We start from the raw sequence: 17,279 nt of genomic DNA, 5'->3' as shown, positions 1-17,279 counted from the left end.
CTGACACAATCCATATCGCTCGTGTGAAAGAGAGCTCATTCTGAGATTTTTTTGGTCTGCTTTGCCTACCCTAGGGGCATAGTTAAAGAGGTACAGAGGTAGCACACTTGGGCCCTGATGCCTGTGTGGCTAATCTTCCTCATAAGAAGACACCAGCATTATACATGTCACATGGTATGTGGCGGCCCTGTTACACCCTAAAACCAAGCATGTTTGAGTAAGCTGAAAGTAGTTTGCCATCTGTCATGTAAAGTGACAACTTTTGCTGCTGGTCTTCTGGTGGAGTTTCTCTCACCTGATATTCAGGATAATAAGACTTCTACTAAGATCTCAAACACAATAACACAGTGTTGAAGATCTGAACAGAAGTCTGATCTATTGGGGTGAGGAAAAATAGTCCAAGAGAAAAATATTTTGGGGCTCAAAAATGCTGACATTAATCAGCTTAAGTGCCTTCAAAGACGTGAGGTCGAGGACGTTATAGGGTGCAACCTGAGAGCAAGTCAAATGTCTGGTACCTTGGGTCCTATAGTTTGGAGATCTTGAGGCTCTCCTGGCGTGCTTCATCTGATCATGACACCTTCATTAGTCTTGTATCCCTAAATAAAGGCAGTTTCAGACTTCAGAAAATAGGTCAGAAATATTCTCAGATCTACCCATCATATGACCTCAGGTAAGGTTTTGCAGGGATTTAACATCTAATGTACAAACCGGATTCCAAAAAAGTTGGGACACTATACAAATCGTAAATAAAAACTGAATGCAATGATGTGGAGGTGCCAACTTCTAATATTTTATTCAGAATAGAACATAAATCACGGAACAAAAGTTTAAACTGAGAAAATGTACCATTTTAAGGGAAAAATATGTTGAATCAGAATTTCATGGTGTCAACAAATCCCTAAAAAGTTGGGACAAGGCCATTTTCACCACTGTGTGGCATCTCCCCTTCTTCTTACAACACTCAACAGACGTCTGGGGACCGAGGAGACCAGTTTCTCAAGTTTAGAAATAGGAATGCTCTCCCATTCTTGTCTAATGCAGGCCTCTAACTGTTCAATCGTCTTGGGCCTTCTTTGTTGCACCTTCCTCTTTATGATGCGCCAAATGTTCTCTATAGGTGAAAGATCTGGACTGCAGACTGGCCATTTCAGTACCCGGATCCTTCTCCTACGCAGCCATGATGTTGTGATTGATGCAGAATGTGGTCTGGCATTATCTTGTTGAAAAATGCAGGGTCTTCCCTGAAAGAGATGGCGTCTGAATGGGAGCATATGTTGTTCTAGAACCTGAATATATTTTTCTGCATTGATGGTGCCTTTCCAGACATGCAAGCTGCCCATGCCACACGCACTCATGCAACCCCATACCATCAGAGATGCAGGCTTCTGAACTGAGCGTTGATAACAACTTGGGTTGTCCTTGTCCTTTTTGGTCCGGATGACATGGCGTCCCAGATTTCCAAAAAGAACTTCGAATCGTGACTCGTCTGACCACAGAACAGTCTTCCATTTTGCCACACTCCATTTTAAATCATCCCTGGCCCAGTGAAAACGCCTGAGCTTGTGGATCTTGCTTAGAAATGGCTTCTTCTTTGCACTGTAGAGTTTCAGCTGGCAACGGCGGATGGCACGGTGGATTGTGTTCACTGACAATGGTTTCTGGAAGTATTCCTGAGCCCATTCTGTGATTTCCTTTACAGTAGCATTCCTGTTTGTGGTGCAGTGTCGTTTAAGGGCCCGGAGATCACGGGCATCCAGTATGGTTTTACGGCCTTGACCCTTACGCACAGCGATTGTTCCAGATTCTCTGAATCTTCGGATGATGTTATGCACAGTTGATGATGATAGATGCAAAGTCTTTGCAATTTTTCGCTGGGTAACACCTTTCTGATATTGCTCCACTATCTTTCTGCGCAACATTGTGGGAATTGGTGATCCTCTACCCATCTTGGCTTCTGAGAGACACTGCCACTCTGAGAAGCTCTTTTTATACCCAATCATGTTGCCAATTGACCTAATGGGGATTTGTTGACACCGTGAAAATTGGAATCAACGTATTTTTCCTTTAAAATGATACATTTACTCGGATTAAACGTTTGATCTGTCATCTACGTTCTATTACAAATAAAATATTGACATTTGCCATCTCCACATCATTGCATTCAGTTTTTATTCACAATTTGTTTAGTGTCCCAACTTTTTTGGAATCCGGTTTGTATAAAAAATACCAGTATTTCATCTTTGAGATCCTTCACAAATTTATCTGTGCAAATGAACATTATTATTGAGACCGATGTTAAAGTTTCATCGGCTTCCTCCTCCATCTGGGCGCATTATGTGTATATGGCACATTGCAGCCGCCTCAGCTGGTAGCACTTACTGAGCTGTGATTCATTTGAATCATGGTTAGCCGCACTTCTTGACTCAATTAGCATACAGATGTTCAGACAGTCCTTGACAGCTTCTAGGCTGAAAAGTCTCACAAAATATTTCAATATGCCTTGTCTACGATGGCTGCAGCTCATATGCAGGTAGAGTGTATTAGATGTAGCAGTTGAATGTATTTTCTATTGCCCATTCTCTCCACATCCGATTTACATATCCTCATATACTCTGTCATATGATGAGTATACAGTATATAGTCTTTGAATATCTGTAGGACTTAAACCTAGGTACATCTGTGTCACAGGCTTCCTGCCATGTAACATATTCATTGCATTACTGGCTGCTTGCATACATAGAGCGTTAGAGGGTAAGGCGAAGCCACGACTGTATTTTTTATCCGTGTGCTATCCACAATTTTTGCAGCTGGCACACAGACTTATTCATTTTCATGGGGCCATGCAGACATCTATACTCTTTGTGAATCACTGTGGTCATTCCACAAATTGAACATGTCCTGTTCTGGTCCATATTCCAGACAAGAATAGTCCTTTCTTTTGGTGGAGGCGAGAAAAATGTGGAATGCACATGGAAGTTATCCGTATTTTGCAGGTCTGTTGTCTGTGGACCAATATATGGACATGGCGATGTGCATGGAGCCTTACTTGTTCTTTCTTTCATGTGTAGGATTGGTTTAACATATCTGATGGGATAAGAAAATCCCACAATGTATTTTTTGTAGGGTAGCACCTAGTAGTAGTGTCCTTGTGGCCATCTCTCTGACCAATGTTTTGAGCAGAGTAGGGAATCGGTTTTACTCTAGGAAAGTCAACCTTTTGTAACCATTGAACATTCATAGGACATTTAGCTCATGTGAGGTCATAGGTTACAAAGCCATAGAAATGTGATTGAAGGAAGCATGGATTGGACAGGTTGGATCTCAGCCCATCTTATCTTATTATTTGCATTTTTGGCAGACAAAATTCATAGCAAATGCTCGTTCACTGCATTTTCTCAATTGATATTTGGCCGAATTCGACCAACTTTAATCTCACATGTATAACCATCTTAACTCCATTTACATTGATGTCTTACCCTCAGTATAGGCCATCAGTATCTGATTGGATCGACTTCCTGCACCCTCCATATCAGCTGTTCAGGAGTACTGTAGCTCGAGTAACGGAAGTAGATTGACGTGAATGGGAGCAGTGCTGCAGTAACCAGCTCGGTCCACTACAGAATGGGTGGAGCTGAAGCTACTTCCCAGCAGCTGATCAGTGGTGTGCGGGAAGTCGGACTCCATTGGGGTGGAGTGTGCAGGGAGTCGGACCCCCATGGATTAGATATTGATGGCCTATCCTGGGGATGGGAAATCAGTTATAAATTGGACAACCCCTTTAAGTCTTCATGAGTCTTCCAAAAAGAAAATATTGTAGGAATCACTCCGTTATAGACAAGGAGACCAGGAAATAATACAGTTATAGAGGACCTGACATCACTTACGGCACGCCCATATAATATTTTTAGGACTAAGCATTATATTATTTCTCCTGTAATTATATGAAGTCATTGCCAACTGAGTCCTACCATTTCCCTTGTCAATGAGGTGTGCTCCTACCCAGTCTTACAGTGTCCAATCAATACTTACAGACTGTATAGAGACATACCCTATCGACAAGGGAAATGGTAACACCCAGTTGTCCATTTATTCATTCATTTTAAGGAGAAACAGCCCAACACAGAGCTCCGGAACAGATGCTCTAGAATTATCATTAAATGGGAAATACCAGAATTTATTTTAGGAAAGTTGATAACTTTATGTTGAAAGTAATTTATTATTTTACTTATTTAAAAAAAGGATGTAATGGGTTAAAAGTAAAAAATAATCATTACTTACCTCACCCATCCTCAACTTCTGCCGGTCCCATGCTGCTCCTATCCACCATGCTCTCCTCTTCCTGTTCCCGTGCTCAGCAGACAAGAAGTGGCATGGACCGCCCACTCATCCGGTCACTGGCCGAATCGGGGACCAGAACAGCTTGGGAACAGCATCAGCGGGTGAGGTGAGCAATGGTGGTTTGATTAGATCTTTATCCCGCACCGCCTATCTTTTAAAAAAAAAAATCCTAAAAAAAAACTTTAATTCGTGCTATCTACTAAGTAACACTCCCCACTGTGCAGTTATGATTTACAGAATGAATGGCCACAATGTTCTACAGCTTTTGAGACAAGGGAAATTGCTGGCTCAAGGCAGGAAATGTACCGCACAGCGAATCAAAACATATGACTTAATATAATAGTCTTCCTTACACACTAGCAGCACCTCAAACTATTTCCCAGACCCCCCCTCTTTAATCTGCTAGAATGCAAGCTGCCGTCACTGCAGTTTCCACTCCTGTCATGACCCAGAGATTGTTTAGTCTGCTGAGGATCTGCGCCATCCATGGGGAGCTCTGGAGATAAATGAACAGCGCCTAGCTAGCTGCAGTGAGGACAAGACGTTATTTTCATTTTGGATCTATAGCCTGCGATTGTAGGCCATGTCATCAGCGCCTACGTAAACGGTTAAATAGAGCTCCCTCAATCCTTTCTGCCACAGATGATGTAAGTACAGTCTGCCAGATGAACCTATTAAAATAAAAAAAAGAAACTACAGACATGTAGCAGGCATCACCGCAATGGGAGACATTACTGAGGCTGTTTGTCAGCATTTACCTCTGTGTGAACACAGTTTTGTGCAGGGGCGTAGCTAAAGGCTCAGGGGTAGGGATGAGGGAACCCGTGGAAGTTCAGGTTCGCTGGGTTCGGCCGAACTTCAGGTCAAAGTTCGGGTTCGGGGCCCGAACTTGACCCGAATTTGACCCCGAACCCGGCTCCCATTAAAGTCAATGGGGACCTGAACTTCACTTAAAGGGGTTCTGCACTTTCATTTAACTGATGATCTATCCTCTGGATAGATCATCAGCTTCTGATTGGCGGGGTCCGACACCCGGGACCCCCACCGATCATCTGTTTAAGAAGGCAGCGGCGCTCCAGCAGCGCCGCGGCCTTCTCACTGTTTACCACCGGCCCACTGACGTCACGACTAGTATCAACTAGCGTGGGTGCGGCTAAGCTCTGTTCACTTGAATGGAGCTTAGCCCCGCCCACAATAGTTGATACTAGTCGTGACGTCAGTGGGCAGGCGGCCCGGCGGTAAACAGTGAGAAGGCCGCGGCGCTGCTGGAGCGCCGCTGCCTTCTCAAACAGCTGATCGGTGGGGGTCCCGGGTGTCGGACCCCGCCGATCAGAAGCTGAAGATCTATCCGGCACCTTTCAGCATGTTTGCTGTGCTGCGGCCTGACCTCCAGCCCACTCCATTATAGTGAATGGGGCTGGAGCGGACATCCGGCAGCACGGTGGACTAGCGGTAGTACGGATCGGGCAGGCTGTTCCGCAAAAGGCTACCGCAAGTGTGAAAGTACCCTTAGCTTTACTATGCATGTATGCCTTTTTGTTTACTACTGTGTCTCCTTATGTTGTTGAGCATTATAAAACCTTTTTTTTTTTTACACCCACCATACAAGGAGGTTCTTATTGTCATCGCTCTATGGTATAGTTATAGTAAAAGATGAGTACTGTGGGCTTAATTCCTGCAGGTGACGCAAGCCCAGGAGGAACTGAGCGGAGGAAGGGAGTGGTAGTGGCTCTGGCTGTATTAATTATTCACAGTGGCAATCCTCATACTGATGCTCCTTACCACCAGGCAGTGACAGGAGGGCGCACCCTTTCTTCCTTTGAGGCACACCCTTATATTGGGGATCCTGCCTGATGGTAGTTGGGGTGCCCTTTGTGTTATGAGTTTGGTACAAGTGCAGGGAAGAAGATGTAGGTCAATGAATAGTTCTGGAGTCAGTAACCAGACCAGTTGTAGAGAACAGATAAGTCTCTCTTTGGGAGTGTAACATAGTAACATAGTACATAAGGCCGAAAAAAGACATTTGTCCATCCAGTTCGGCCTGTTATCCTGCAAGCTGATCCAGAGGAAGGCAAAAAAAACCTGTGAGGTAGAAGCAAATTTTCCTCACTTTAGGGGAATAAAAAATTCCTTCCCGACTCTGATGTATTGTATTGTACCTGCATAGTTTTGTATGGATAAGTCAGGGTTAACAATCCTGACTCTGCCCTTGTAGGACGCTAAGAGATCAACCTGTAGAATGGGAGTGTAAAATGGGAGTTACAGTATATCCAACAATATCAAACACAGTTCCACAAAATTTACAGTGCAAATGTTCCCTGATAGCAATGTATGGATACGAGTAATGATGGGGTTGTAGTACTTCTCTCTATATTTCCAAAGTCTCTTTCTCTTTGCAGAATCTAAGGCTGGCAATAAGTTTCTTGCAAATGTGTCAGTGAGTCCCAGCTGAGGGGTATAGGATTAAGATATGGTGGGCCAGGACTGTGTCAAAGTGTGGGCGGGTATATTAACAATGTTACTCACACTGCAGTAAAGTCTCTATCAGCCTTAAACCGCAAATACCTTACTGGCTCGAGTACTCAGCCTTGCCGATTCTGGACCTTCTTTCTCTCTATGGAGTACTGTAAAGTAGAGATGGTTTCTCAGTCACTATCTCAGAGAGAGTGACTGTCCTGGACTCAGGCCCAGTTTCTCCTAGGAGTGAGCACATGTAGCTCCTCTTTGTTCTTCTCTCTAGACTCACACACTAAACTGGGGCGGACCTAGGTCGATCTCTTAGCCTCCTACAAGGGCAGAGTCACGATTGTTAACCCTGATTTATCCATACAAAACTATGCAGGTACAATACAATACATCAGAACATTACATAGTACCAAATAACATTAAATTATACATTTTGCACGTACCCTATTCTGGGGTACTGCACAGGTAATTGGGATTATTCTTAAAAGGGGTTATCCAACAAAAGAAAAGTATTACTATATAATGAATAAGGCATTGCAAATGAAGTATTATTGCAATATACATGCAATGAAAATATCGTAAGTTTTTTTAATGTATATTCAATTTTAGCACCCCCTGCTGTTTATCCTGTAGCTGAAATTCTGGTCCACCTTCTCCTACATTAATGCAAAAAGGTTATACCTAAAACGTGAACAAAAGGTTCAAACAAAACCCCTCTTACAAGCCAAATCTACACCAATATAAATACCTACAAAAAGAGTCTAAATAAAAATGTCTTTATTATATGAATAAATATTACATAACATGATTAACAGAGATAAAAACGACAGTAGGAAAGATACGGTTCCCCTGAGGGACGGTATGGCACTACAATAGTATTCTATATATATTGTAACAAGGGGAGTCCATAATGTAAAGTGAACAATAGATAAATCCTGTATATCATAAATGGATACTCACTACCTATCAGTAAAGTGCAAGTGCCGGGAGAAGAAAGTCAAACAAGTATCTAATTCAAAAAAAGAAGAGGGGCTCCCACCTAAGTAATACAATACAACTAATAGACAACAAATAACATAGGCTACATACCAATCATATTAGGAAGACCGTCCGGAGAACCACACACCCCAACGCACGTTTTGGCGAAGCCTTCCTCTGGGGGCGCCTACATTAAGTGGAGGATTAATATGCCCAATAGCTTCATTGCTCCCTTCCTCCTCAGTGCTGGAGTAGTGATCTCATAGTGAAGTGGCCGAGTGACCTTTCATTCATTCATCCATATTTTTAAATTCATATATAAATTCAATATATAGCTATATCTGTCTCTCTAGACAGTGGAGAAGGAAATTTTGGAGCATTACATACCATATTTTTTTTAAATCTGGGGCTATATTTGATAGACAGTTTGCATGGGGAGGAAGGGGTTAGCAAGTGCTGATTGTAGGGCACTGCTGTGAGATGGACTGTAGGTGCCTGACAATCTTATGTGAACTTCTGCCTGACCACATGAAAGAGAGAAAGTCCTCCAGATACATACATATTTGTGAAAGTTCCTGTCAGGCTGCTCAGCCATGATTGCCTATAGTAGGCAGGATCACATCATTACCATCTGTTGTAGAGTCGTCGTCGTCCCCCCAGGTCTGCGAGTTTATTGAGCCTTATTTGTCATCATTCTTTTCTTGCTCCATGCTTCTGTTTTAACAAAATGTTTACATGAGACATCTTTGGCTTTGCTACCTTTTACTTTGATGGTTGCTCATTCTTAAAAGTAGTGTGTGTGTGCGCGCCTTTAACTGTGCTTCTTGAAGAAACATGGCAGTATTAACTGAGTTTAGTAAGATCATGCCTGGCGCAGATGGTAAAGGCTCAGTGTACAGATTAATAATTACGTAGAAAAGATGAAAGAAATCCTCAGCTAAGGGAGGAAAAAAAGATCCTTAAAGATCTAAGAAACTTCTACCATCCATACACTGATCAAAGCCTTCCTAAAGCAATCCATTAGGAGATTTGACATAATCTATACACCACTAATATAGATTTATGTTAAAGAATCAGTATGGCACCCTACACATGGGATCATAAGAAATGATACCGGTGTCAAATATTGATATTATCTAGATACAGCACTCTAATAACCATCCATAAAATGGAGAAACGATTTATGATTTCCAGTGTTTTTTCTGTGTTGAATGTGATAGTGAAGTTGGAATTAGTGCAAAGTCAATGGTCCATAGCTATTCCAAACCTGCCAAAAATGTGCAACTATGCTGGTAAGTAGAGATGAGCGAAATTTTGAAAAATTCGATTTGGCAACTTCGCCGACAACAAATTTGATTTATTACAAATTAATTTGCCACGGATCCCTATAAATCAGGTATACCTAGGCCAGGGGTAGGCAACCTCCGGCTACCAGCTGTTGTGAAACTACAATTCCCAGCATGCTCCATTCATTTCTATGAGAGTTCTTAGAAGAGCAGAGCAAGTATGCATACTGGGAGTTGTAGTTTCACAACAGCTGGGAGCCGGAGGTTGCCTACCCCTGACCTAGGCCAATGTGCCTAATAGTAACAGTGGCTGGTAATACTGACGCACAGTAACTCTACCGCTAACAGAACGGATTAACTATGAATATTGGTGCACCGGACACTTATGTACATGGTGATAAATTAGCCCTGCCTGTAGTACTGACGGCACAGTAACTCTACAGCTAACAGAATGGATTAGCTATGACTCATAGTGCACTGCACAGTTATGTACACAGAGATAAATTGTAGCAGAGTCTGCAGTTCAGCAGTCTCCTATGCTCTCCCTCCACTCTCCCTGCAGTCTCCCTCTCCAATATTGTCCTGCACTCTCTGTTAATAGTTTGCAGCAACACTGTCCCTAGTGCATGAGCGTCTTGTCACGTCTCTCCCTATGCTCAGCTCACAGGAAAATGGTGGCGACCGCGTGGGATCAGGGTTTAATAGGGCTCTGCCTAGCGGTGACATCACAGGGGGAAGGCTACCTGTAGATTGGCTGGTTGCATGGCATTATGGGTGATCTTGCATTCCCGGGCTTGTCTCGTCTACACTTACTTTCACTTTCTAACACGTGCAGCCACCATTTTAGGAAAACTAATTAATTACCACAAAGTGCAAGGAAATTCAGATTCGTTTAGAATTGAAGTTTTCCTAAACTTCAAACCTATTTCTGCTTCAGATGCATCGTTTTGCTCAACCCTACTGGTAAGGAGTGGCTGTCACTTGACTGTTGATTCCTTTTACGTTTTTTGTCAGAGTACATTCTGATTCAGTCCCATGTTTGGTCTGGGAAGGTAGTTTTTTTTGCCAGACATAATAACTTAATAAGATAAACAGCAACAGTTGTTAGCCATAGATCGATGGGCTGGACTTCAGCTGATGAGGTGAATGTTACAAAACTGATGTGGATCGGCTGTGTCTACTGAACAGATTTGACTTGGGGCTACTAAGTGGCCACCCTAGTCTTCACCTTTTAAATACGATAGAGGGATTTAGACTGTGCTGCAGGGGAACCACTGGGCTGCCACCACTTAGAGTGGTCTCTGTTTAGTGACATCTAAGCCACAGGGGTCAAGAGACTCCGGTGTGAAACACTGAGTGGTCAGGAAAAACCATCATAAGGGACAAGCCAAGGTCAGGGCAGGCAGAATTTGTGCAACCCAAAGTTAGTCTAAGGATCAGGGCAAAATTCAGTTGTTCAGCTTGGAGATCAGGCAAAGGTCAGGGCAGATAGAAGTCGGTACATGAGAGAGTGAAACAAGACAAGTAGTGCACCTTAGCAGGAAACTAGAAAACTAGGAACTATTGCTCAGGCATCCTCCCACAGGGGAAGATGCCTTAAGTACCCTGGAGAGGCCACCCATAGGCTGGGGAAGAGTAAGGTGCACGTGAGCTGACGAGAGCTGGATAGAGCACCCTTACAGGCAGTGAGAGCTGAGAGGCAGAGCTGGCAGGAAGCGGGTCTCAGCCTGCATGGGGAGGATGGAGGACCACTGCCCCGGAGAGCAGAGCTGGAAAACAGGGGAGGCCTGTGGCAGCCATGTCTGAGAGGAGGATAGTGGACGGCATGGAACAGCACTACAGTCAAGAAGCTCTTTGTAAACACATCCTAACTTAGATTTGATCATGCAGCATGGTAAATATCTGTCACTAGTCATAAACTGTGCAAGTATTCCATCTGCATCAGGCAATGATCATAAAAGCAATTTGATTTTCAACAGATATCTGCTTTCGGTTGGCAGAAAATGGTCTTAATCAGGCATTTTTAGCCATCTGAAATCCATAGTTTAAGTATTTCCAGCATTATAGAATATGGCATAGGTCTTTTTGTTTTCTAGTTGTAGTTATGTGTTGGTCCCCAGGAATGCATCTCAGGAGAGACTATGATTATTTACAGTATTTGCTATCTTACATTGCCATGGCAATCCATAGAGACACAGTGGCCCACATTTACTAATCCTGTCTAATTTGTAGACAGTAAACGTAGACAGCCTGAAAATGCGCCAAAATTATCACAGTGGCGGATGCTGGATGACAAATCTGGTGCATCTTCTGACTGATTAATCTAGTTTATACCAGCAATTTTTTGGCTTAGCTTATGTTGAAAATATGTCCCAATGCTGCAAAATTCTGCCCACCAAAAACTTTAGACCAACCTTTACGCGGGTCAATGATGGGGAAGGAACGTTCCTGGGAACACTTTTTCCCAATAACTGCTCCGAATAAATGTGTCGCCAGTCACCTAATGAACAAGGAAGCATTTATTCATCAAGTGAAAGCGCCACTGATGAGGTCAACTAAATTGCCATTTCGGGGAAGCAGATCTTGCGTGATCATTCCCTATAACTGCCTGGTGTGTCGGCCCATGTAAAGGGGCCTATAGATGGTCGAATGTGTTCCATAAGAATCATAGATTTCAGCTTCATAAATGTATTTGGAAGTTAGACAAAAGCTAGCCACATCTACATTCCAGTTTAAAACCAGGAAATGACGGGGATGTCAGAAAAAGTCATTCTAAAAATTAAAAAAAGTCATAATAAATGTATCTAAAATGAGAAGCACCTATCATTGTAAATGTGGGCCACTATGTACCTTGATTTCAATATATATAAAATGTGTGTGTATAATACATACGTATATATACAGTGTCAGTCAATGTTGTATGTGAAAACCATATGCAAGAAAATCATGGAAAAGAAATGTAAAACTGGTATTCTGAAATGCACCTTCAGTCTGCAGGCAATACTTGTAATGAATGTAATGGTTGTTTTTCAGTAGGACCATTAATGGAGATAAATAATCTTTACTCATTTGAGATGCAATAAAAAAATCACTTATAAAAGAAAGTAAATACCCAAAAGATCCAATACCTGATCATTCTTAATTGTCGGTAACAGATAAGTAAGCATAGATTGTCGTCTCCATGAATTCGCACTAAGTTTGTTCTCACAGTTGAGCTGCGTAACAGGCCTTGGAGAAGATTTGAGCTCCATACAGTGTGTTACTGTACAGATCTGCCTGACTTGTATTTTCATAGCCTATAAGGAAACCTAAGGTTTCCTGTGGAAAGAAGAAATTCCACACCGCGCTGCAGTGTCTGCGTTGTATTCAGCCCAACACACAAAAGCCTTAAGGAGCCGATTCCAAATCCCATAAAGCATTTTGCCACGCTCACTTGGCAGTGATTTTTAGAACATTATTAGGGGTCTGGAGATTTGACCTTTGCATAGCATCCTAGACTGGCACATATCCTAATAAAATATGAAATGTAAAGCTGACCTAGGCAGAGGAGCGAGGTGGAATGGAATTAAAGGGAACAAGCAGGTAGCCTGATGTGAATGTCTTATATATCTCATAGAACCTCATTCTCTAAGGAGTGAGCATGTTGTGTTGAGCAGCAGCAATAACCATACAAAGACATGAAACAAACTTTTGGCTGAGGGAAAAGCTTATTTAAAATGGTTTTCCGAGAGTACAGTTTCATGGCCTATGCTCAGGATTGGTCATTGATATAAGATGAGTAGGAGTTCCACTCCTGGTACCCTTCTGATCAGCTGGTGACCACTCTCTTCCTAGGCCAGCAATGTCATGTTCTTCAGTCACATGGCTTAGGAGCAGCCCAGTCCCATTCAAGTGAATGGGCTTGGGCTGCAATACCAAGCAAAGCCACTATGCAGTGTACAGAGCTGTGCTTGATATGCTGTGTGGAGGCTGTGGCCTCATCAAACAGATGATCGTTGAGGGAGCTCAGATATTGATGATGATATTGATCCTAAGGATAGACCATCAATATTGATCTCCTGGAAAGCCCCTTCAAAGGAGTTATACGGTTTCGGCAACCCACTGTTCTGTGAGAATCTGCTATGGGGATTGCCACTGCTGGGACCACAGAGAATGTGCTTTTATCACTGACTGATAATTTGAAGCATTAGACAGCATGCACAGAAATCAATGAGCCATCTGTATAATGCCTAAATGATCTCTCAGGGTGAGATGGGCCAATGAGGATGAGGGTCAATTGGTTCCCCCCACCCCACCCTGGTGTATAATCCGATTAACCCTGTTCTAAAAACAACTGATTGTGATAATCACCATTACATTATGGAACTGCCATTTATATTTGTCTGTTCACTAGGTGAAAATATACTTCAGATGGTGGTTCATCTTTCATACATAAATGTTATTAGTACAAGCATTGTTTTTGCCCCCATATAGTCTGTGTTGAGATTTCAGGGACTCTAGATACATAGACCACGCTGTTTTAGATCTGTGTATGTTCTCTGCATATACAAGCCCTCGGGACTATATAAATAAATATATATATATATATATATTAATTGCTGCAGTTGTGCATCAAGTAACGTAAGAGTGGACTTCAATTTATTCAATTATATTTGTTATTCACCTTCCCATTTATCACAATGTGTCTTGTTTTAGAATATCTAGGCCCTTATGCCCATCTAATACCTCTTTCCACCCAAAAACATTGACCGATGATGTTGTTCTCTTCATGTATTTATTGTGGTACGCTTTAGGGTCTCTTGATAGTTTTATCTTACTTAGTAACAACATAGTATGTAAAAAAAAAAAATCACAACTCTTTTTAGCTCCAGAATACCAGAAAATGTCATCTCTATGAAATCCCCGTATTACGTAGAGCAGTAATTTATGTGTGTCTTCTTTTATTGCAGCGGAGCCATTGCCTTTGATGGACTTGAGCCGGAGATCAGTTCGGTTTGCTATCGGCAGAGAACGTTTGCACCAAATCGAGTCTTTACCTTTGCCTCAGTCTTTAAAGAACTATTTACAGTACCAGTGACGTCATCACTGCACCTCTAAGCCTCGGCCGGACGACAACACAGGAGAGAAGATGTAATGCAACATGGCAGATATTGTTTACATGGAAACAAAATTCCTTTACGATGGATATTTACACATTATTTAATTTTAATATATATATAGTGTTCTTTTTTTCTGGATGCAGTGCCACAGAGCATTAATGGACTACTGGAAAAATCTTGTCTGATGTTTCATCCAGTGCTGTCTATTCAAAGGATTCCCAATTTCTGTCTAACCATTTATTTTTCCATATAGAACGTTTTTCAGATGTAGTAAAATTATAACATTTTCCACATCTAATAGGCACATATAGCTAAGCCATTAAAACAGAGTGAAGACTGCCTAGCCAGTCAACAAGGGGTCAAAACAATTCAAAGCATATCAAAGTGGCTAGTAGAAAGCTAATGATCTAGGAACACAGCTTATCTCTACATGAACACAAGGGAGTTATGAGACAACTACTTACCTCTGTTCTAGTAGAGGTATTTATTTGTAGCCCAAATGTCCATACCTACCATAAGTTCAGGCCCTGTTGCTGGTATTGGGCACATTAAGATGTGGGGTCCAACCCAGGTAGTCGTACCAACCTTACAAACAGAAGGTATGAACCTTGCAAGGGCTCCCTCTCTCCACAAGCACCGCAAATGTAAACAAATAAGTAACGAGAGAACATGTCTAAGGATTATGCATCCCTTGACACTCAAGGGATGGGGAAGCTCTGAGGGAAGTAAGCACTGGGCCTTTCTGTACCAGTATGTCCAGTGTAGTAGCATCAACCAGAGCCAGAAGGTACAGTAGGACTATTGTGATTTTACTATGAGACACCATCTCTTCTATGTACAGTCTTTACAAATGCATTTTTTATTTGTGAACTAGAACTGATAAAAACTGATGATAATAAAAAAAAACACAGCTACCGACTAGTTTAAACCCCTAAATATGAATTATTTCTGTACATCTACACCTATATCATGTCTATAACTATGATTTGTGTCAAATGTAGTTGGGAGCATTTCAGGTATATTCTTAAAAAGGCAATAACTACCTGAATCATTTGTCAGTCTGTAGGTACTCAATAAACAGACCCCGCCCCCGTAATGACATCATATCTGCTCTACAACAGACACCACAGTGACATTGAGAAGGAGCTTCACTTTCATCAAGCTCAGCTCGAATATCATTCTTAAACCAACACTGATGTGCTTCAAAATCACAAAATCTCATGTACCTCTCATGCCCTGTAGCCATGCTATTGAGATATATCACGGCCTTTTATTTCTCTACTCAGAACACTTTTATGGCTGTTGTTGGAACCAACCAAGTGGTTCCACATCTGTATGAATGCATATCCTTTTGGTTTGTCATTTTTGGGAATTGTCTGGATTTAAGCAGTGATGCTTGAGATTTTTGGAGGGTTTGCTGAAAAAAGTATAAATAAAAAAGAGAATTACATTGGGTGTTTTTCTTCTTTATAACGAATAACATATCTTTTTGATGTTTTTGGTCGACAGTATAAACCTTTATGAGTTTTCATATTGACACTTTCTGGTTGACTCATCCATTGCATTTATCAACTGTGATAAATGCCCAAACTTGAGGTTCAACAAAACGATTTCAAGTAAGTTCACTAAAGACATATACTACATGTCATGTCAAAAATATTTCTACCTATTTTTAACCACAATTGTTCACTGTATCAAGACATTCCCATACAGATAAAGCTGGGTTTTCACGGCCCGATTGTCAGGCAGATTATCAGGGATGATTAATTACAAAATATCGCCCTTCTGTAGCAGTCAACACAAACGATAAGACCTCCTATATGCTGTTAATAGGTAATCCATTCTCAGTTTACTGCTGCTGTGAGAGGAATATATCTGAAGGTTAACCTCATGATAATAGTAGGTGTAGAATTGGGATAATGAAAGCCCTAATTTTCTCTTGATAGGTCTAGATAAAGGTGCCCACAGAAGAGTATTGCACTTATAAGGCCCCTTTCACATGGGCGAGTTTTCAGTGCGCGTGCAATGCGTGAGGTGAACCAGTGAATCCGGACCCATTCACTTCAATGGGGCTGTGAAGATGAGCGGTGATTTTCACGCATCACTTGTGCGTTGCGTGAAAATTGCAGCATGTTCTATATTCTGCGTTTTTCTCGCAGCGCAGGCCCCATAGAAATGAATGGGGCTGCGTGAAAATCGCAAGCAAGTGCAGATGCGGTGCGATTTTCACGCATGGTTGCTAGGAGAGGATAGGGATGAGCAACCCCTGACCCCATTAAAGTAAATTCACTGTATTATTTTCCCTTATAACATGGTTAATACAGAATGCTTAGTAAAATGTCGATTGAGGGGTTAAAAAAAATATTAACTCACCTTATCCACTTGATCGCGCAGTCAGCATAGTCTTCTTTCTTCTTCTTTCAGGATCTGCAAAAGGACCTTTGATGATGTAATCACGCTCACCGCGTGGTGACGTCACCACGCTCATGACGTGGTGAGCACGATTACATCATCAAAGGTCCTTTTGCAGGTCCTGAAAGAAGAAGAAAGAAGAGGATCCCGGCTGCACGATCAAGTGGATGAGGGAAATTATGTTTTTATTATTTTTTAACCCTCAATTGACATTATACTTAGCATTCTGTATTAAAGAATTTTATTATTTTCCATTATAACCATGTTATAATGGAAAATAATAAAATCTACAGAACACCAAACCCCAACCCAAACTCTAGTGAGGAAGTCCGGGTTCAGGTCTTAGAACCACATTCAGTTTTTTCTCATACACGTGCGCGGAAAACACTGAACATCGGAGCGCAATCGCAGACAAAACTGACTGCAGTTGCATGCCTACTCGCGCGGGTTTCTCGCAATGCACCCTGAACGCATCCGGCCCTCACCCGCGACGCCCGTGTGAAGGGGGCTTTAGTGTAATGTGTGATGCTCTAATTGAGTCACTACAGGTGGACTTTCTCTGGCTACACAGATGGTCTGACTGGAAAAGTTAGGGTGCATTCACACGACTGTCCGCAAAACAGAGAACAGATGCGAATCCATTTATACGGTCGTGTGAATGCACCCTTATTAAGCTAAACTTCCTGCCATGCTAAAG

The 17,279-nt window shown here is 42.0% G+C and overlaps 1 protein-coding gene across 2 annotated transcripts in view; it reads left to right on the top strand.

The window, feature by feature from the left end:
- Positions 1-15,607, top strand: part of SPSB4 (splA/ryanodine receptor domain and SOCS box containing 4) — a 192,907-nt gene extending 177,300 nt beyond the window's left edge. For both annotated transcript variants that reach the window (XM_040428017.1, XM_040428018.1), the window contains exon 3: positions 14,021-15,607. In XM_040428017.1, the coding sequence (XP_040283951.1) occupies positions 14,021-14,148 (128 nt within the window). In that variant the 3' untranslated portion in view covers positions 14,149-15,607. The remainder of the gene's footprint in view (positions 1-14,020) is intronic.
- Positions 15,608-17,279: the final 1,672 nt, after the last annotated feature.

The sequence above is a fragment of the Bufo bufo genome, chromosome 4 (assembly GCF_905171765.1).
Source record: "Bufo bufo chromosome 4, aBufBuf1.1, whole genome shotgun sequence".
Classification (NCBI taxonomy): domain Eukaryota; kingdom Metazoa; phylum Chordata; class Amphibia; order Anura; family Bufonidae; genus Bufo; species Bufo bufo.
The sequence above is the reverse complement of the archived record's forward strand: the minus strand, read 5'-3'. Positions and strand labels throughout refer to the sequence as shown.